The following is a 21,101-nucleotide window of genomic DNA, read 5'->3' on the forward strand; positions in this document are numbered from 1 at the left end:
GATGATTGAAAATGAGGAAAAGTGCCCTCGATATCGACACGTTTTGTTTTCTCCGGCCGGCAGCTGACGATGTGCTGACTTTGCGATGGTGTGAATAACGTTTTGTTTGGCTACTGCGCGACTGTTTATGCCGCCGACGGAGGGGACGCACGGTCATCTACATTTGATGAATCACAACAGTCATAACTTCCAATGTAGCTTTGTGGTTGGGATGCCACGTTCGGCCACTTGTAAATAAACATACTTGTGAAAGGGCTGGGTGCACCTTGAAAGACTAATATTCTGTATACTAAATTTTGTTAGAACTGACACTTCAGAAGTTTTGGATTAGTAGACTAAACGGACGGATTTGAAACTTGTTTTAATCCATACTTTCGCTTGTTTTCTCTCTGTTTATTTTCAGACAAGTTTGTTTGAAAAGCACTGAACACACTTCAACTTGTGACATACTTTATTCAGAGAGAAACATAAACACATGACACTTGCTTCATTCTAAATCACACAAAGAACAGAACAAAATAAACCCACCAACACAAAAGACAATTCCAGTGCTGTAAATAGAGTATGTATAACTATGGACTACTAACTCCTTCCGCACGATCTAACTTGAAAACATAAAAACAAAAGCTAAAAGTTTAGTGTTGAAACAAAAACAAAGAGGGTGCTCGTTTCTGACGAAATTACCCGTTCCCTGCGAGGAGTGCCAAGTAGCCAGCTGCCGAGTGTGTAATGCGAGCAAAGTGTTCTTAGCAGCACACCGGAGCACCCTACAGGAGCAAGTTGAAGCGGGCGGCTCTCGATGTTGAATGCAAGCGAACGAATGTTGAACTCAAACTATAAATGGTACCGTAATACTTTCTCCTCTCGTTAACTGTCCTGTTGGGTGGATATTTTCCTCCTTGTCTTAGCATCAACGTTCCTTTCATTCACTTCCATTCACACATTCTGATGTGCGTTGTGTGCATTTCAATGTGCCATACTAATAGAATTTCAATCGACCATATTCCCTCTACCAAGTAGTTAAGAAATTGAATGCTCTTCTTGCAGTGGTGGTTAACCCGGTTTTTGCCTTTTTATTGAAATGGATCTGTTTTATGTGGGTTTTTACTGATCTCGTTATGATATTGCCTTCATTGTTTTATGATTTTGTTTGACATTTTTAGCACCCATTGAATTGGTTTCCATAATTGTTTTTAGTTGATTGATGTGTAGTATTGGAGAAATTTTCAAATTAAAACTCATTAGTAGCTCTATTAATATTCTATTGAATGAATCATCATTTCAAACTAGATGCATGCAATAATAAACATCATTATACTTTACTTTTTTTTGAGTATCTATCAAGCTGTGTTTCTATAAAAGTAAAGAATTTGTTGATATCTTAGTCGTTAGTTCACCGATTCTACATTTTTTTACTCAAATAAAAGGTTGATAGTCATGAATAAACATTGATAAATATTTGTCTTGTTTCACTTGCGGTTCTGGAAGTTTTATACGCTCACTTACAGTAATTCTGTTCCGGTCCTTAATCTCGAACTTTCCGTAAATATTCTGTAGAATCCAAAGAAAGAAAAATGATGTGGCTTATTTAATATTTTTAATATTTTTTCGATATTTTTCAGCAACATTGGTGCTTTATATTTCTAGAAAATAGATCAGTGAATTCCAGAGTTGAACCAGCCTAGGACCGAATACCTCTTTGACATACAATGAAAAAAACTTCCTAGTAGTGTTGGTGCATTTCTCGTCCATTAGCGTCAGTTAAATTACGTCAAATTATATTTCGTCGAATGAAATTTGATAGAAAAGACATTACTTTGAGGGGACATTAGGTCGAAATTACGATTTCGGTCAGCCATTAGCAAATTATGGTTGTAAATTGAACAAATCATTTTTTTTTGTGGAAGTGTAAGTCTTCTTGAAAATGGTGTTCATTCAACTAAGCGTTTCTTTGATTCTTCGTCCTTTGACCAAGGATTATATTACTTTAGCTTACATTTTAACAGATAACACTGAATCAACAATTTGACGGCACAATACACGGTTCGAGGCTGCATTTTTCCTTCTTCGAAAGCCAATTTGGCCAAGGATGGCTTTGCGCAATTAGCAAATTTAAACCATTCAGTATAAGCGCTGAGCTTAAACTCCGTGTATCGCGGAATTCAAGCAATATACTGTTAGGCAAAGTTGTGGAAAAAACATCGCGTTCGAAATGTTCGACTTCAGACTCCGAAATTAGGTATTATTAAATAACTAAATGATCGAATCAATATCATTAAATGTTTGAAAACATTTGTTCGGATTTTAACTTTACGAAAGCCTCTTTGATGCAATTTGTAAAGCGCGCAATGACAAAATAAAATATATTTTTAGTAGGTTTATCGAGCGTTGCGTAATAAGAAGCATACAATTTTAGTTTTCACCTCGAGAATAAAGTTCTCAAAATTCCGATCCAAAACATTGGTTAATACCTTGACTCTGATCTCACTCTGTTCAAGCTAAGAAATGTACATTAGATCTCTAAAAGTCTTAAAAATTTAATTGGTCAGCTCAGAATCACAATTCTTATGCTAAAATAAGCCTTCTGTCAAATTTTCAGCGAATTCGGATAAAATGTTGAGGTGTCTCAAGTCTATTTAGTGTTTTGGGCTATTTTCAATTTTTTAAAAAATCAAACAGAAGATATAAACGCCGGAAAGTATGTTTGTTCCTGTTTGAAGAAATCCTAACGTGTAAATTCATGACAAGCGTCCAGCTTCTTATTTTTAAGAATTTAACGGTAAATCGCACATTGGCAATAATAATACTGAAACATCCAGGGAACAAAGAGGAATAATAATATAATAAATTAGCAATTATTTGTAATAAATTCATGAATTTTGTAGTACAACAACTTTTAGGAGAAACAGTGTTTTTATGCACTTAAAAGCTTGAAAATCACTTTAACATGGTCAAAACGTAAACGGAACGAATCGCATTGTTTACAAGATTTTTCACTTTCCGGCGTTTATATCTCCTGTTAGATTTTCTTTGAAAATTGAAAATAGCCCAAAAACACTAAATCGTTTTGAGCTACCTCGAAATTTTATTGGAATTAGCTGAACAATTGACAGAAGGCTTATCTTAGCATATGAATTGTGATACTGGGCTGGCCGGTTTAATTTGTGATACTTTTTGAAAACATGAAGAGGTCTAATGTACATTAGTATAAATTTTATTTACCCAGTTAGTTAATCAACCAATTACGGACATTTAGCATAATTAAAGCTTCAAAATTGGGGGTCATTTGGCATAACGGACGTTTGGCATTTTTTTTTGTGTTCATTAAATTAGTTGTTTGAGACAAGTTGCAAGTATATGTCATGATAATTCTGACTAAAACAAGAACTCCTCCTGACAAATAGAAATTTTCCATGAAAAATAGGAAATTTCCAATAAAGATATTAGTACATGAACAATAAATAAAAAAATAAAAAATTTCCTCAAATAATGCAAAATTTCTAAAAACAATTAGGAATTTTGTTCAGGAGGGTCTCGTAGCGTAGTTGGCGTTTTCCTTCCAAGGGGATGACCATGGGTTCGCTTCCCAGTCCCTCCACCAAACCCTCGTCAGTCGCCGGATCGGCAGTTCATACGGTGGCGTTTGGGGTACGCGCCTTACCGTCACGGTTGCCTGATGACGACTGACAACTTGCTCTTCTTGGAGGCATTCCTCCAACGTTACCCGGATAAATGGCAACCGAACAATGCAACGATCATTGGATTCACGACACGGACAAATGGACACAATGGACTCACGGTGAGATGGACCAGCAACGACAACAACAATGAATATTGGAAAATCTAAAAATAGATTCTGTGTGGATTCTGGCAGCAGAATACCACAGTAGATCTCCGCACAGTAGCGGTTAAGTAACACAGAGAGCCTACACAGAAAAAAAATCCGTGGTAAAAACTACTATTTTGTAGACTACGCTCTGTTTTTAAAACTGCCATGAAATTTCAGTAAATTTTACCATTGTTTCAGAGAAATTCACCACTATTTCAGTTCATGTGACAACATTCCGAATGGGCCACAGTTGATTTTTACTGCGCGCATGATAAAATCAAACTGGTTTGTTATCTGCTGAAAATCGTCGGTGCATATTTTTAAAATAACCCTCGGAATGGTAGTTTCGACTGCAATATTTTTTTGCGTGTACCAAATATAGAAAGGAATAAAAAAATAAGAATTATCCACAAAACAGAAATAAATTAGCAATTTTAGAATTAAAAATTGCAAATATAAGAGATAAATTTTCCATAAAGAAATCAAAATGTTTCTCCGAGAAAATACAAAATGTCCATAAATAAACAATTACAAAATTTTCCACAAAACAAATATTTTTCGCACAAAAAATTAAAAATTTTCCACAAAAAAATCAATAAAGAGCAATAAAAAAATATGACAATTTCCATAAAGAAATATAAAAAAAGCAATAAAACTGAGCATATTTCCATAGATGACCTCTTCTTCAAAAGTGTTTAAGTTCATGGAAAATATTTATGGAAATTTTCTTATTTTTTTTAATGCTCTTTATTGATTATTTCATGGAAAATTTTTAAATTTTAAATGGAAAAAATATTAATTTTGTGAAAAAATTTGTAATTGATTATTGTTAATATTAATTTATTTAAGGCATTTTTTTATGGAACATTTTGATTTCTTTATGAAACTTCCTTTCGATTTGCAATTTTGCTTTAAAAAGTGCCAACTAATTTTTGTTTTGTGAAAAATTTCCAATTGTTCATGTAAATTTCGCATTATTTGAAGGAATTTTATATTTATTTAATGCTCATACCCTGATTTCTTTATAGGCAATTTCCTACTTTTTTTTAATGGAATATTTCTAATTCTTCATGGAAATTTTATTTTGTTGCCGATAATTTTCGGGTACTTATTCAAAGGACGTATGTGATTATGTAAACAAAGATCAATTTGTCCAATCTGATGGCACTCCCACGCAAACCAACACCATCGACAGGTAGACGAAGGCTTCCCTTCCTGTCTGTGGGGATGGTTTGCGTGGGAGTGCTATCAAATTGGGCAAATTAACGTTTGGATATTTGTTTACAACATCTCATATGTCCTTTTGAATAAGTACCCGAGAATTCCATGTACCCGAGAAATTTTCCAAAAAAATCACATATGTTTTTTTGAATAGGTTTTCGAGAATTGTTATCCTCCATTGTATTCATGGTTTGACTAGTGAGCTTCTTGAAAAAGGCTTCTGAGCCTCTTGAAAGGAGGCTTCCGAGCGTCTTACAAGGAGGCTTCCGAGCCTCTTGTAAGCAGACTTCCGAGCGTCTTACAAGGAGGCTTCCGAGCGTCTTACAAGGAGGCTTCCGAGCCTCTTGTAAGCAGACTCCCGAGCCTCTTAAAAGGAGGCCTTCGAGCCTCCTGAAAGGAGGCTTCCGAGCTTCTTGAAATGAAGCTTTCGAACCTCTTGAAAGAAGGCTTCCGAGCATCTTGAAAGGAGGCTTCCGAGCCTCTTGAAAGGAGGCTGAGGCCTCTTGAAGGAGGCTTCAGGCCTCTTGAAAGGAGGCTTCTGAGCCTCTTGAAAGGAGGCTTCCAGGCCTCTTGAAAGGAGGCTTGAGCCTCTTGAAAGGAGGCTTGAGGCCTCTTGAAAGGAGGCTTCTTGAGAGGAGGGTTCCGAGCCTCTTAAAAAGAGGCTTCCGAGTCTCTTGAAGGAAGTTTCCGAGCTTCTTGAGATGAGGCTTCCAAGCTTCTTGAAAGGAGGCTTCTGAGCTTCTTGAAAGGAGGCTTGAGCCTCTTGAAAGGAGGCTTCCAGGCCTCTTGAAAGGAGGCTCTGAGGCCTCTTGAAGGAGGCTTGAGCCTCTTGAAAGGAGGCTTTGAGCCTCTTGAAAGGAGGCTCTGAGCCTCTTGAAAGGAGGCTCTGAGCCTCTTGAAAGGAGGCTTCCGGAGCCTCTTGAAGGAGGCTTCCAGGCCTCTTGAAAGGAGGCTCTGAGTCTCTTGAAGGAGGCTTGAGTCTCTTGAAAGGAGGCTTCTGAGCCTCTTGAAGGAGGCTTCGAGCCTCTTGAAAGGAGGCTTGAGGCCTCTTGAAAGGAGGCTTGAGGCCTCTTGAAAGGAGGCTGAGCCTCTTGAAAGGAGGCTTCCAGGCCTCTTGAAAGGAGGCTTCCAGGCCTCTTGAAAGGAGGCTTCTGAGCCTCTTGAAAGGAGGCTTCTGAGGCCTCTTGAAAGGAGGCTTCTGAGGCCTCTTGAAAGGAGGCTTCCTGAGCCTCTTGAAAGGAGGCCTGAGCCTCTTGAAAGGAGGCTCTGAGGCCTCTTGAAAGGAGGCTTCGAGGCCTCTTGAAAGGAGGCTGAGCCTCTTGAAGGAGGCTTCCAGGCCTCTTGAAAGGAGGCTTGAGCCTCTTGAAAGGAGGCTTCTGAGCCTCTTGAAAGGAGGCCTGTGCCTCTTGAAAGGAGGCTTCTGAGCCTCTTGAAAGGAGGCTTCTGAGCCTCTTGAAAGGAGGCTTCTGAGCCTCTTGAAGGAGGCTTCCAGGCCTCTTGAAAGGAGGCTTCCAGGCCTCTTGAAGGAGGCTTCGAGCCTCTTGAAAGGAGGCTGAGGCCTCTTGAAAGGAGGCTCTGAGCCTCTTGAAAGGAGGCTTCCTGAGCCTCTTGAAAGGAGGCTTCCGTGCCTCTTGAAAGGAGGCTTCCGTGCCTCTTGAAGGAGGCTTCCAGGCCTCTTGAAAGGAGGCTTCCGGGCCTCTTGAAAGGAGGCTTCCGAGCCTCTTGAAAGGAGGCCTGAGCCTCTTGAAAGGAGACTTCCGAGCCTCTTGAAAGGAGGCTTCGAGGCCTCTTGAAAGGAGGCTTCCGAGCCTCTTGAAAGGAGGCTTCCGAGCCTCTTGAAAGGAGGCTTCCGAGCCTCTTGAAGGAGGCTTCCGTGCCTCTTGAAAGGAGGCTTCCGAGCCTCTTGAAAGGAGGCTTCCGAGCCTCTTGAAAGGAGGCTTCCGAGCCTCTTGAAAGGAGGCTTCCGAGCCTCTTGAAAGGAGGCTTCCGAGCCTCTTGAAAGGAGGCTTCCGAGCCTCTTGAAAGGAAGCTTCCGAGCCTCTTGAAAGGAGGAGGCTTCTGACCCTCTTGATAGGAGGCTTCCAAATCAAGGATGGGAAAATTAAATTTTCATACAATCTGGTTTGATCAACACTCACACTCGATCTTACTTTTAAATTATCCATCGATAAAAACTAACCTGCGAGTAAGAATCGTATGAAGCATTTAACTTTTACGAAAGCATAACGCCTAATAATAGATTTAACGAGGCTGTTGACATTTAGCTGGTACTATTAAGGTTTATATTTGAATAGTAGTTCTGTGTTTATTAACGTGTGAGTCCAAAACTTAAGAAGTTATTGCCGGTGACAACTCGCCTACTGTTCTCTTTCAAAAATTTCTCAAATGAAAAATTGCAATCAACATCGTCTGTGAATGATTCAGAACAAAACTGTTCTGAACCTTTAGATTCAATAATTAAGTCACTCGACGTTTGGTCCTCTTGATATTTTGTCACACAGACTTTCATACACGGTGCTGGTTGTAGTGACAGGATTAAATAGGTTTTGATTTTTTGATAGCCATCCACATACAAAGTTTAGGAGTTAAAACATACATAATTATCAAAACTGTATAAATAAACTACATCCGCCATTACGCATTTCTGTCCGAGGTACCCCCTGGGGGCAGTGAAGGTATCCATAGGGGTACATGTACCCCAGGTTGAGAACCGCTGGATTAAGGCAATGGTAGTCGCTTGCTAGTCGGGTCTCCAGTAGCCTTGCGAGGAAGGCGTAGGATTGCCGAGTTCGGGTTAGGGACAAAAGGTCGAAAGACATAAGGTCGAAAGGACAAAAAGCAGGGGGGTCCCGTAGCGTAAGTCAATGACGGATGTGATCCCTTCCTCGGAAGTACATAGTTCTGCCGCTTCGTTTGTCCGTCCTTCCGAAAAATGAGTCTAAACCTATTAGAACATATCCTCGATCTACTCTAACTGTGTGAAAAAATACATAAAATGGTCCTTTACCTTAAACAGTTCCAAATTATGCCAAATGTTCGTTATGCCAAATGACCTTATGCTAAATGGCGTTATGCCAAATGACCCAGACCCTAAGTCAATGATAGATGTGATCCCTTCCTTGGAAGTAGTTCTGCCATTCCGTTGGTCCGTCCTTCCGAAAAATATCTACCATCCCATCAGTCTCAATTTATCAGAACCCATCTATTTTATCGGTGTAGAAAAACATACCAATTAACTCTTTCTCTTTCACAGTTCCAAATTACGCGGAATGTCCGTTATGCCAAATAAGTCATTCTTTGGTTGCAGTTCAAAATTATGCCAAATGTCCATTATGCCAAATGACCGTTTTGTTAAATGGCCTTTATACCAAATGACCTTATGCTAAATGGCGTTATTTCAAATGACTATATGCCAAATGACCCAGACCCTGATACATAGACGCGTTGTGTCATTAGCTACAATCGCAGACTTTAACCTACGAATAGGAACAATGAGTTAATTAAACCACAATGGTAATCGAACAGCGCTTCATTTATTTAATCTAAACAGATAACACTGAATCATTAATTTGACGCCATAATACACGATTCAAGGTCACATCTCCCCATCCTCGATTCCGCCCACGCTGACCAAGTCATTTTGTTCCTGGTCAGCCCACCTCAATCGCTGCACTCAACGCCTTCTTGTACCTAACGGGTTGAAAGCAAACACCATCTTTGCAGGCCTGCTGCCGGCATTCTTGCAACATGCCCTGCCCATCGTTACCTTTCAGCTTTAGCTGCCTTCTGCATACTGGGTTCGCCGTAGAGTTAGGCGAACTCGTAATTCATCCTTTGCCGTATTCTTGCAAACCTCCAAAGATGGTCCTAAGCACCCATTTTTCAAATACTCCGAGTGCTTACAAGTCTTTCTCAAACATGGTCCAAGTTTCATGTCCGTAGAGGACTACCGGTCTGTACATGACACATTTGGTGTGAGTGTGTATCCTTTTTGACCGCAGTTTCTCCTGGAGCCCGTTGTGTAGGCCCAACTTCCACAAATGATGCGCCTTCGCTCCCACTAGTACGTACTTTGTCTTCGATGTATTCACCACCAGCCCAATTTTTGCTGCTCCATGTTTCGGCCGGGGGTCAGGTCTACCACCTTTGCAAACGTTCCGCCGACAATGTTCATGTCATCCGCGATACAAATAAATTGACTGGATCCGTTGGAAATCGTACCCCGGCAGTTACACCCGGCTCTCCGCATGATACCGTTCAACGAAAAGAACCGTTTTGCCCATCTCTACTCGGTACCGAGCATTGTTGATGACGGATAGTTTAGGATAGATATGGCGCAGTTTAACCATCACAGATAGTGGCCAGAGAGGAAACATGCATGTTGTAATTTGGCGCTTACTTCCCTTTTCAGATTACGCCAGTAATGTGAACATGTGCTATACACATGTGGGAGGGTTGGCTTGGCAAATGGATTGTGAGTGATTTGACTATGCGTCCAATTTGGGAATCTCTCATTCAGTAACCGCTAAGTCGCGAAAAGGCCGACGGAGGTCCTTCGTAGCTTAGTTGGTTAAATCACCAGTCTAGCGTATTGAAGGGTGAGTTCGAGTCCCATCGAAGGGAAAGTGGTTACCTCCAATACATTTTTCAAATCAAAATCTTCCACAGAATGTACATATTCACATCTGAGTTTTCAAAACATTGTAAATTAATGTCTAAGTCGGGTGGTTTAATACCCGGAACATAGGCAAATAACTTTGATTGAACTGAACATAGGGGAACTGTTCCGTTTTCCATCTCGTTGAACATATATTCATATCATCGCAAAACAAATAAATACAACATCAGTCCCGTCGCTTTTTTTGCTAACACGCGTGCTCACTGGTGAAATAAATCACAAAAATAAGAAACAAACCAATTTGCTTTGTTTTTGATGGGATGGAAAAAGTAGAAGGTTGTATCAAAGACACGACCGCAAATTGAACGTAGAATTACGTAGGGAACTGTTCCGTTTTCAATCTCACTGTACATATATTCATCTCATCGCGAAACAAAAAAATACGGCACCAATTTCGTCGCTTCTTTTTGCTAACATGCATGCTCACTGCTGAAAAAAATCTCAAAAATAATAAACAAATCAAATACCTTTTCATTGCTTTGTTTTTCGTAGGACCAATATCGGAGCTATGAGATGAAGTCCAGGAGCAGTAACCCTATAATACCCACTATCGTATTATTCGAAATTTGATCATCAACATTTTGTGCATATTCATGCCGAATGGGCAATGCCGAAATGTAGGCAATTTACTGAAAAAGGGAAATTTCAACACTATCTGACGAAATAGAATTTTTCAATTGTGAAATGCATTGAATAAATTGTTTACAATAGCTGTATGAAATCTTATAGAGTTTACTGATTGATTCATACCAAAATCTCTAGAATCGTGACGGTCTCAAATTTGAAACTTTGAAATGCCCCCCCCCCCCCCTACCTTACCGAAAGACGTAATTCTACGTCAAAAAAGGAGCTATAGGATGAAGTGCCGAACCGTTCCCCTACATGTTGCCACAATAATTATGAGCTCACCCTCATCTCCCAACCTTAGACAAAAGATGCCTAAACTTTGCTTCTTCTTGAACGTTGCCCATGCTTCCATAAAAGGCAATTAAATAACAGTAGCTTAGTAAGAACAGGCACAGGTTAAGACGACCATAGGATCAAGGTGCGAATGAATGGGCGGTTAACAATATAATGGCTACAAAACATACAAAGTTTCTAGCAGGTCGGTGCCAAGCAGCATGGGAGCCGAGACAAAAGAAATGCATCACAAACTTCTTTGCGAAGCTCCAATCTTGGCTTACCCACCCACCGTGTTGCGGTTCTGTGGCATTAAGATTTGTTGTCTCGAAGTTTTCATCTAGGAAGTTTTAAGTGAAAAATAATTGTATTGGCGAAACGATGACGTCGTTAGTTTTACTCATTCGGTTAGTGTAACGAAGCCAATGTAAAGTTCATTAAACGAAACTAACTCTACTGATTTCGCATCAATCTGCGGAATTGCCTTTTGATATTGACGAAGGTCCGATGCCAACCCAGATTTAGGAAGATCATAATTTATCAACTTCATGGCTTCGAACTTTGTAGCTTTCGAGCGGAGCTTGGTAATAGATGACTGTCCATTGAAAGGCAAATTATTCACCCTTTAGCTTGCTGGCATCAGATGCGTGTTGTGTTGCCACCCTTGTAACAAACGAGTAAAACGGACGGGTCTTACCCCAATCGGGTTCTCTCTGGATGCAAAACCGGACAGCCACCGATTAGGTCATTTGTCACGTGACGACCGTTTGCACTTGTCTGGACTGCATGTTCCTGCCGGTCTGCTCCGGATGACCGGGCGTTCATTTCTCTCCCATAAATAAGCCTTTATCCGTACAGTGATGATTCTGTTGCCGCTAGAATTTCAAACTGATCCAGGATAGGTTCGAACATCGATGCGGTTGACCTTCGCCGTTGTCGTTCGTTTGTAATCATTTGCCGTTCCCGTTTCACTGATTTGAGGGAAATGCGAATGGGGTCACCGGGAAGCTTAGTAAAATATTAAATTGAGTTTGTGGCTATCCTCACAAATAGGGTTATTTTTCAACGCCAAATCAGAGAAATCCAGAGTGAAGCGGGAAGCTAAATGAAATTAAAGAATCGATCTCTTACAATCATCCATCACGGAATCAGAACTCAAAATAATAGAATGAAGCAAAATCAAAGAAAAGAAGTTTGTCAATGAATAAATCAGCTTACCATGTAAGCCTTAGATTCTAAGGCATGGAGCATGCTAATAAAAGTACAAGAGACGAATGAATTAAGAATTGAATTGAATTGGTTATCATAAAATCAATTATTAGCCGTTATGAACCCTGGTCTTGGATTGTGGAACAGCGTTTCATTGTTTTTAGAAATGGGAAGATTATCGTCATTTTTTAAATCTGAATATTCAGTCTGCTGTACCTGTACTGTACTAATGCGTCATTGGTAAAACCAGCGTTTCACAAATATTCATTACACCTTCGTCTTCGTATGTTTGTCAAATATATCCAAAGTAGTTTGTTTTAATGAAGCATTAGGAAAGTTTCTTCAAGTCGACCAATTAATTATTTTTATGCATGGAAGACGTGTTCTGATTGTCTTCTTGATAGGCTCCTAACATGTAGAACCGTATTTATCGTAGACAAAATAACCTTAACCTTCTGTAACCTAGTACCCTGCATCTTGATCTGTTTGTTCAAACTGCTCCCATTCGTTTGACCCTTTCCCTTACCTCTTTTAGATGATGTTCACCGGTAGCTCATGCTCAAACAATACCCAATGTTTGAAAGGCAAACACTGTAACTAATCTCTGTCTTTCTTCTTTTGCTGCGACGGACGACGACGACGACGACGGCCGGATTCCCACCCACGCCCGATACTCGACGCATACACACAATCACACACAACTTGCGGTTCAGCAGAAAGTGGTGAAGAAAATGTGGGGCAAAACAACCCGATGGAAAGCACAATACTAAAAAGTAAACTGTTTGTGAAGAATGAGAAGTCGGCAGCCCGGCGAACGTCGACTCCGGAGGGGATGACCCTGCGGGCGCGTGGCGGAGATGACGCTTCCGAATCGGCCACGACCGTCGGCGGTGGCGGCGGTGGCGATGGCGGAGGCAGCGACAAGAAGGACACCAAGTTAGACATCCCGATGCCGCAGTATATGCACCCGGCGGTGGAGAAATTTGCCGATAAACGAGTTAAGGTAAGTGAGAACATTCGCTCCAGTGTTATTTTTTCATTCCGAAAGAAAAGTGTGGCGCTCGTCTTCTGACACGAATAGCAAATGGGGATAAATTGCAGCGATGATGGCGGCGTTGATGATGAAGTTGATGGGAACGGTCGTTGCCACTCGTGGAAAATGTTCTTGCAAGTGTTTGCCACATCATTTCCGCACTCGTTTATAATAATATTCAGCACTACACACCCAGATGCACTCGCTTGAGTATCTGGGATGGTTCCGCATATTCTATAATATATTTTACTTAGTGTCTTGAGAAAAAAAATGTCACTCAATTTTTTGTGCTAACGAAAATAATATTTCATGAAATAGGACAAAGAGAAAATCCACTGTGAAATATGTGTCACGTCGTCTTTAGTGCTTGAATTTGACTGTATTTTGAAATAAAATGTCACTTTTTATTTATATTTTTTTATTCGTGACCTGCCTTAGATTACGTACTTCAATTCTAGTTTTTCACGATCAACTCAACTGAACTCGTGATTTTTGCATAAAAAATATTATATTAGCCCGTCGGAAAAGATAACGTTCATAATTCATATCTGCTAAACGAATGAAGAAAATTTATCCAGTCGTTTTTGAGTTATTGGATACGAACACAGACCATTTAATTTTTATTATATAGAAGAATAAGATTTCAATTAAAATAATCTAGCAACTCCTCATAAACTCCATTCAAAAATACAATATCTTCTGGAAACTCATCGGAAAATCCACTCGAAATTATTTCAAGAATTCATCCAGAAACTTCTCCAGAAATTTCTTCAATAACTCTTTCACATTTTTTTTCGGGGTTCCTCCAGGAAATCCATTACGAAATAAAACAAAAATTCATTGAAAATTCCCACATGAAATCATCCTATAATTTTTATAAAGATTTCAAACAGACATTCCTTGGCGAATTTCTTCAGGAACTTCTTTAAGAAACCGTCCAGGACTTGTTTCATGGTAACTTTTTTTCATTCTTTATTAACGAGACTTTCAGCCCAAGGCTGGCTCGTCTCGACATGGTAACTTTAGAGAACTCCTCCGAATTTTCCCACGATAATTCCATCGCGAATTCAGTCTGGAGAATATAGTGAAGACTTCTTTGCATACCTTAATGAATTCCTGGGGGATTTTCAAAATAAGTTTCCGAAGCATTTTTCCAAAAAATTTCTTGGGAAATTAATAACGGGGTTTATAGAAAGATTCTTGAAGTAATTTCCGCGAAAACTTCTGGAGGAACTCGAAGATTGGGCAGGAGAGCTAGTGGAAGAATCTCCAGGAGCAAAACTTGGGTGGTGGTACTATGGAAAAATTAGAGACTTTCGGAAGGAATTTCTGTAAAAGTTTCTGTGGGATTTGCTGATAGAATTTGAAAAATATATAATTTCCGAGGAGTTTTCGTGTGCATTCCATTTCTAAAGGAATTAGTTTAGAAATGACCAGGAGAATTTCTGAAGGAACTACTGAAAATTCCACAACTATTTTATACGGGGCTTTTGGGAGGAATGTTTCGGGGAATACCTGGAAGAATGTCTGGGTTGATTTCTGGAGGAATTTATGGATTATAAAAATTAACTGGAGGAATTCGCATCTGAATTTCCATTAGTATTCCTAGTAAAACTCCTGAAGATATTTCCGGAAGAATACCTAGGTGGATATGGTTTAGAAATTCTATGTGAGATTCGAAACTAGTTCAGTGGAAATTTCTGGAGCGTTCTCAAAGTAATTTATGAAGAGTTCTTGAAGGAATTTCTGGAGGAACTCCAGGGAATATTTCGGGAGAAATTCCCAGAGGAAAAACTGTCGAACATTCTACAGGACTATTCATTACATATTCATCCAAATAACCTCCAAGTACGTTTCTGAAGGAAGCCACTGAGGAATTTTGTAATAGCTCCTTTGGAATTTCTGGACTCCACAGAAATTTTTAAAGGGAATTTGCAGGAATTGCTTCAGGAACTTCCGAAAAAATTCTTGCAGGAATCTCTGAAGGAATTATCTGAGAGACTTCCGGACGAACTCCCTGAAGACCTTAAAAAAAAAAAATCCTGGAAAAATATCCGAAGAAAATCAAGAATAAACTTCATGAGGTATTCCTGGAGGAATTTTGATTGAACTTTCGAAAGAATTCAGGACAGAACTCTAGAAGGAATTTTACAAAGAAATTTCTTTGTAGAAGCTTTTCAAAGAATGCCAGGAAAAACTTCCCGATTTATATCAAGTGAAACCCTCGGAAGAAATTGTGGAAAAATCCGGATGTACTTTTGGAGCAACATCTAAGGAACTTCAAAGGGATTCCCTGGAGGAACTTCAGAATGAATTCATGGAGAAACTTTTTTGGGGAATTGCTAGAGAAGCTTCCTAAAAAAATCTTGCAGAAAAATTCTAAGGAATTCCTGCAGGAATTTGTTGAAACTTTCATAGAAATTCCTGGAGAAGTTTCCTGGAGAATTCTTGAAGGAACTTCCCAACTAATTTCTGAAGGAACAACCGCAGGAATTCTTGGAAGAATGACCGAAGGAATTGCTGGAGTAATTATCGGAGGAATTCCTGGAAAAACTTTCGGAGGCATTCCTGGAGGAACTTCCGGAGGCATTTCTGGAGGAATTCCTGGAGAAATTTCCGGAGGAATTTCTTGAGGGACTTCCGCAGGAATTGCTGGAGGAGCTTTTGGAGGAATTTCTGGAGGAACTTCCTGAGGAATCCTTGAAGTAACTTCCGGAGGAACTTGTGGAAGCAATTCCTCGAGAAACTTCCGCAGGAATTTCTGAAGGATCTTCTGGATGAATTCCTAAAGGAACTTCCGTAGGAATTTCTGGAGGAACTTCAGCAGTAATTCCTTGAGGAACTTCCGCAGGAATTCCTGGAGGAACTTCTGCAGGAATTTCTGGAGGAACATCCGCAGGAATTCCTGGAGGAACTTCTGCAGGAATTCCTGGAGGAACTTCCTGAGGAACTCCCGACGGACCTCCTGAGGAACTCCTGGAGGAACTTCTTGAGGAACTCTTGGAGGAACTTCCTGAGGAACTCCTGGAGGAAATGCAGAAAGGTTTTCCGAAAGAACTCCTGAAGAATTTTCTGAATGACGAGGAATGCCTGGAGGAACTTCTGGAGGAACTCCTGAAGGAACTTTCGAAGGAACTCCTGGAGGAATTTCCGGATGAATTCCTGGAAGAACTTATGGAGGATCTTTTGGACGAATATCTGGAGGAATTCCTGGAAAAACTTTCGGAGGCATTCCTGGAGAAACTTCCGGAGGCATTTCTGGAGGAATTCCTGGAGAAATTTCCGGAGGAATTCCTTGAGGGTCTTCCGAAGGAATTGCGGGAGGAACTTCCGGAGGAATTCCTGGAAGAACTTGCTGAGGAGCTCTTGAAGGAACTTCCGGAGGAATTCCTGGAGGAACTTGCGGAAGGAATTCCTCGAGAAACTTCCGCAGGAATTCCTGAAGGAACTTCCAGAGGAATTCCTGAAGGAACTTCCGTAGGAATTTCTGATGGAACTTCAGCACTAATTCCTTGAGGAACTTCCGCCGGAATTTCTTGAGGAACTTCCGTAGGAATTCCTGGAGGAACTTCTGCAGGAATTTCTGGAGGAACATCCGCAGGAATTCCTGGAGGAACTTCTGCATGAATTTCTGGAGGAACTTCCGCAGGAATTCCTGGAGGAACTTCCTGAGGAACTCCCGACGGACCTTCCTGAGGAACTCCTGGAGGAAATGCAGGAAGGTTTTCCGAAAAAAAACTCCTGTAGAATTTTCTGAATGAGGAGGAATGCCTGGAGGAACTTCTGGAGGAACTCCTGAAGGAACTTTCGAAGGAACTCCTGGAGGAATTTCCTCATGAATTCCTGGAAGAACTCATGGATGAATTCCTGGAGGAACTTTTGGATGAATATCTGGATGAATTCCTGGAGGAACTTCCAGAGAAATTTATTCATCAACTTCCCAACGAACTCGTTGAGGAACTTCCGAAGAGAGTTTTTTAAATCAGTTCACGCCTACCCATCAACGGCTTGACGACAACACGCTGCCACCGGTAAATTTTCAATCGGCGCACAGATCTAGAGCATTTTATTCGTATTTTTACGTAAATTGTATAGGGTAACTGATCCAGGACTTCATCTCATAGCTCCGATATTCATCACACAAAAATCAAAGCAATGCAAAGGTATTCGATGTGACTCTTTTTCTTGTGATTTTTTGTTAGCAATGTTTGCAAAAAGAAGCGACGAAATTGGTGCCGTGTTTCTTTGTTTCGCGATGAGATGAATATATGTTCATTGTTATATATGCATTTTCATTTTCAAGAGACCAAATGAAAATGTAGCGGGCTCCCTGTCACCTGTCACATTAGAAGCAGTCATGATGGGAATGTTGCTTTGTTTTGAAATCTAAATTTTCAAAAAGTTTTAATAGATCTATGCAAATAACGATGACTAATCGATAAAATAATTGTATTGCTCCTGATTTTCGAGTTAGAAGTAACATTATTAAACACGAAACAGCTTGTTTACGATAATTTAATGCGCTTTCTTGAAAGAAAAATCCGTGAAAATTTATCGGAATTCCTTTTATTGTTTATGTTTTCTATGAAAGCGGGAGAGAATAAAATGTAGATATCGCGTGATCTATCTGAATGAAAATGAAAATCTCAGTACTGTCCTCTATACCGTTTTGCTGTGCTTCTTTTGACATTTTTTTTTTTTTCTGAAACAGCTGTAAGGGTTAACGGATTTCATTAATTTTTTTATATGCTGTATATCTAAGAAAGGTTTGTACCAAAAATACCCTGTTGAAATGAAAAATAACAATATTTTCCATATATCGAGTTAAAATAAGTTGCATGACTTTTTGGGGGCTACTTTTAACACACTATATACAAGTGTTCATTCAATGAATTACTTTTACAAAGTTTGCATTTTGTTCACATAATTCCCAATTTCCGGTGCTTGTACAGATGATAGAGCAAATAAAATACAGGACAAAAAAAGTTTCAGCAGCTGAAAAAAGCTTGAGATTGGCCCGTTAAGGTTTTGTCTCGTGTTGGGTAAGAAGTGGTAATCAGAATTTAAAAATGGGGTCTAGATAAAATAATATTTCACCAAAATGCTGAAGTCATAATATGCTTATAAACAGAATTTATGCTTCAAAATATTGAAAAACTCAAGTGTAAAAAGTAGCCCCGCATGTCAAAAGAAGTCCCGCACGAGGGTACTCTAACGTAATGGCCACGGGGGTCCCTATCTGGATTCCTATCCCTATTTCACTTTTATTCAGGGAGGGATCCATTTTTACGCCGGTTGCACAGGTAGAGGTAGGTAGGCACACAACATAGAATTAGTCACGATTTTTCAAATTTAGTAACGTTAAATTTCCGCACTGTATTATTATTTTGTGGAGCATCATTTACGTATACACTGGAGTCGGTTTTTATGCGGGGAATACGTTCCACATAAAAAACGACTTAATTGAAAACCGATTTTTAGCGTGTTTCACGTGTGTCCCGACCTTTTTGAAAAATCGCACAAAACGACTTTTAATCGAAAATCGTTTTTTCGCGATTTTCACGCGATCTATCGACCTGTTTCAAATATGCTGCATGCTCTTTATGGTACATAGAATAGAATGTCATTTATGGTACATACAATAGATGGTCAACCAAGAAATTCCTGAAGTAAGGCTACAAAGCAAGACCATGCTGGGGTGGCTAAGAGGGTGGCTGGGTTTGATCCGGCCTAGTAAATTTTCGGGTCGAAAAATTTCTCACTTCCCTGGGCTCAAAGTATCATCGTGTTAGATGAAAAAATGGTAATTTGGCTCAGAAACCTTGCGGTTAATAGCTGTGCAAGAGATTAATGAACACTAAGCTGCGAGGCGGATGTAATGCCAACGAAAAAGAAGAAGTAACCAAAGGTCTTTCGACCTGTTTCAAATATGGTGCATGCTCCTTGTGGTACATATAATAGAATGTGTAAGGTACACCGGGGCAAGTTGAAACGGTTTTTTCAAAGTTGAACTTTGAAGTGCTGTAAAAAAATCACCCTTTGATAAATTTTGAATCCGTTTGCGGTGTTTGCTAGTTCGGGCCAAAGATTATACATTAAAAATAAGCAACCTTACAAAACTTTTTTATAAATATTTTGCATATTAAAATTATTTTTTTATATGCTCCGTTTCAATTTGCCCCGCATATCGGGGTAAGTTGAAACACTGCGCTGTATACAGACATAAGCTAACTGTACCGTATCAAAAACAAAATATATGTACTCAGTGTGACTCAAGATGCACGAAGTTGTAAATGTGGACTACACTGCCAAGATTCGCATAAGAGTCCTATGAAGATTTTTGGCAATTTTGATTATCTTCCAGAAATTAGCTTAAAATTGTCTCCTCAAACCCTGATAAAATAGTAAGTAGGCTTTGTTCTAGAAATTTGAAAATCAAATCCCACTTGTCTCATCTTGATATTTATTCGCATAAAAGTCACATTCCAGATTTTGATACTCTATAAACTCTTTTCTTTGAATTGTACGCTTGATTAATTCGGCTGTGGCTTCTTCATAAATTCACATTAATTAACCAGCGTATAGACCCTCGATTGGATAAAGGGGGCTGGGGAAGTCAAAGGTGGAGTTTTTTTTTGTATTTATTTAGGAGACTTGCAGCCCGAGGCTGGCTCGTCTCCACAAACTAGACCGTGCAGCTTAAACATGGCCCCTTTTTATTCTATTCTTCAGTAGGAGTGTTGCATTCACGACGGAATGGGCAGAAATTTATTAAATTAATTTTCAGAGTTTTGGACCTTTCTATTGATTTTTATTTTTCAAATGTATTTACGAACCATGTTGAATTCTGGTTAATTGCGAGCAGTGTTGTAAAATGTCATTTGCTTTTGTTTGAATAATTTTCCCAGAACTTTTTCCAGAGGGTAGCTATCGATTCATGATGTATGATGAACTTACTTTGTCTAACTTTGTCTAACAAGACATTGCTGTAAATATGTTATCTGGGGCGTGGGAGGCAAAATGTCATTCAAATGACATTATGTCAAATGACACGTGACATTTTGGAGAGTTTTCACTCTCCAGCCTCAGATGTTTTATTTAGAGCAATGTACCCTTGGACAAAAATATAGTCCTACTCAAGCGTTATGAGTACATCTAAAATTATGGAATAAATTTGGCTTCTAAAGAAAGTTATGGACAAATTAGCCAAATGACATGCAGATGACATTTTACAAGCCTGATTGCGAGGGTGACGTTCTGAATCGTTGTTTCAACACGCATTTCTATTTGCCCCGATGGGTTGAAAATGCGGAGCAATATCAAACTACCAAAATACAAAAATTAGAACGTATCTTCCATCGATTTTTCATAATCATTATGTTTATTCAACATTGAATGCTTACCTACCGTGAAAATTTGATGAAAAAACACTTCCAAACATCATTTTGGGACCTGTTTCATTGGTACGTCAAAAAGTTAGTTCGAATTTCGCAAAGGGCGAAAAATAACCAATGGCAGGGATTGCTTTTAGTAGCTGCAATCTTCCGGGAATAGCAGTCAGAAGGTGCGTTTAGGGGAGTAATTTGTTGGAAAAAAGACGTTATCCTACGTCAAAATAATCAGGGCATTCGATCATGGCTGATCTTAATTACAGCTTCCGTTTCAACTTACCCCGAATTTCAACTTGCCCCGGTGTACCTTACACAACATAACTTCTTGGTCATCCAAAAAAATCCTGAAGAAAGGCTTCCTGGTGTAGAGCGTTACCAAAGATTTGTCGCCACCGAACAATAGGATGTGTTCTAAGCATAGTTCTTCGCCATCCGAAAAAATCCTAAAATAAGACCTTTAGAACTATCGATTTGTTTGTGGTTCTGTCCACAATGTGAAGAATGGTCTCATTATCACTACGCAGTTCATATAAAAGCAGAGGGGTATGCAGAAGTTACTCAAATCTACCACGTATGAGGCGCCACCGTAGGCGCCAGTCGTAGAGATTGCATCGTCTATCAACCGCAGTGCATCGTCGAATGTGCCACCAATCCTTGTTTCCCATGGAGACTTAACTGCTATTATGGCTGAGCGGGGAAGAACAAATAAAAAAACGTGATTTTTTGAACCGCGAAATGAAGATGATCTATAGATGAAGAAAAGAATAGATAAGAGCTGACGAAGATATGATGAGACTAATCGTCAGCGCAAAGGACTAGATACCAGACAGTTGAAATGAG

At 39.7% G+C, this 21,101-nt stretch overlaps 1 protein-coding gene across 1 annotated transcript in view; it reads left to right on the plus strand.

Annotated features, from left to right (window-relative positions):
* LOC134213770 (transient receptor potential-gamma protein) overlaps positions 1–21,101 on the plus strand; it is a 395,710-nt gene that overhangs the window by 294,729 nt on the left and 79,880 nt on the right. Inside the window, exons 5-6 of the mRNA XM_062693089.1 lie at positions 404–843; positions 12,554–12,840. Coding sequence (XP_062549073.1) covers positions 12,589–12,840 — 252 coding nt within the window. The 5' untranslated portion in view covers positions 404–843; positions 12,554–12,588. The remainder of the gene's footprint in view (positions 1–403; positions 844–12,553; positions 12,841–21,101) is intronic.

This window comes from Armigeres subalbatus, chromosome 2, assembly GCF_024139115.2.
Source record: "Armigeres subalbatus isolate Guangzhou_Male chromosome 2, GZ_Asu_2, whole genome shotgun sequence".
Classification (NCBI taxonomy): Eukaryota; Metazoa; Arthropoda; class Insecta; order Diptera; family Culicidae; genus Armigeres; species Armigeres subalbatus.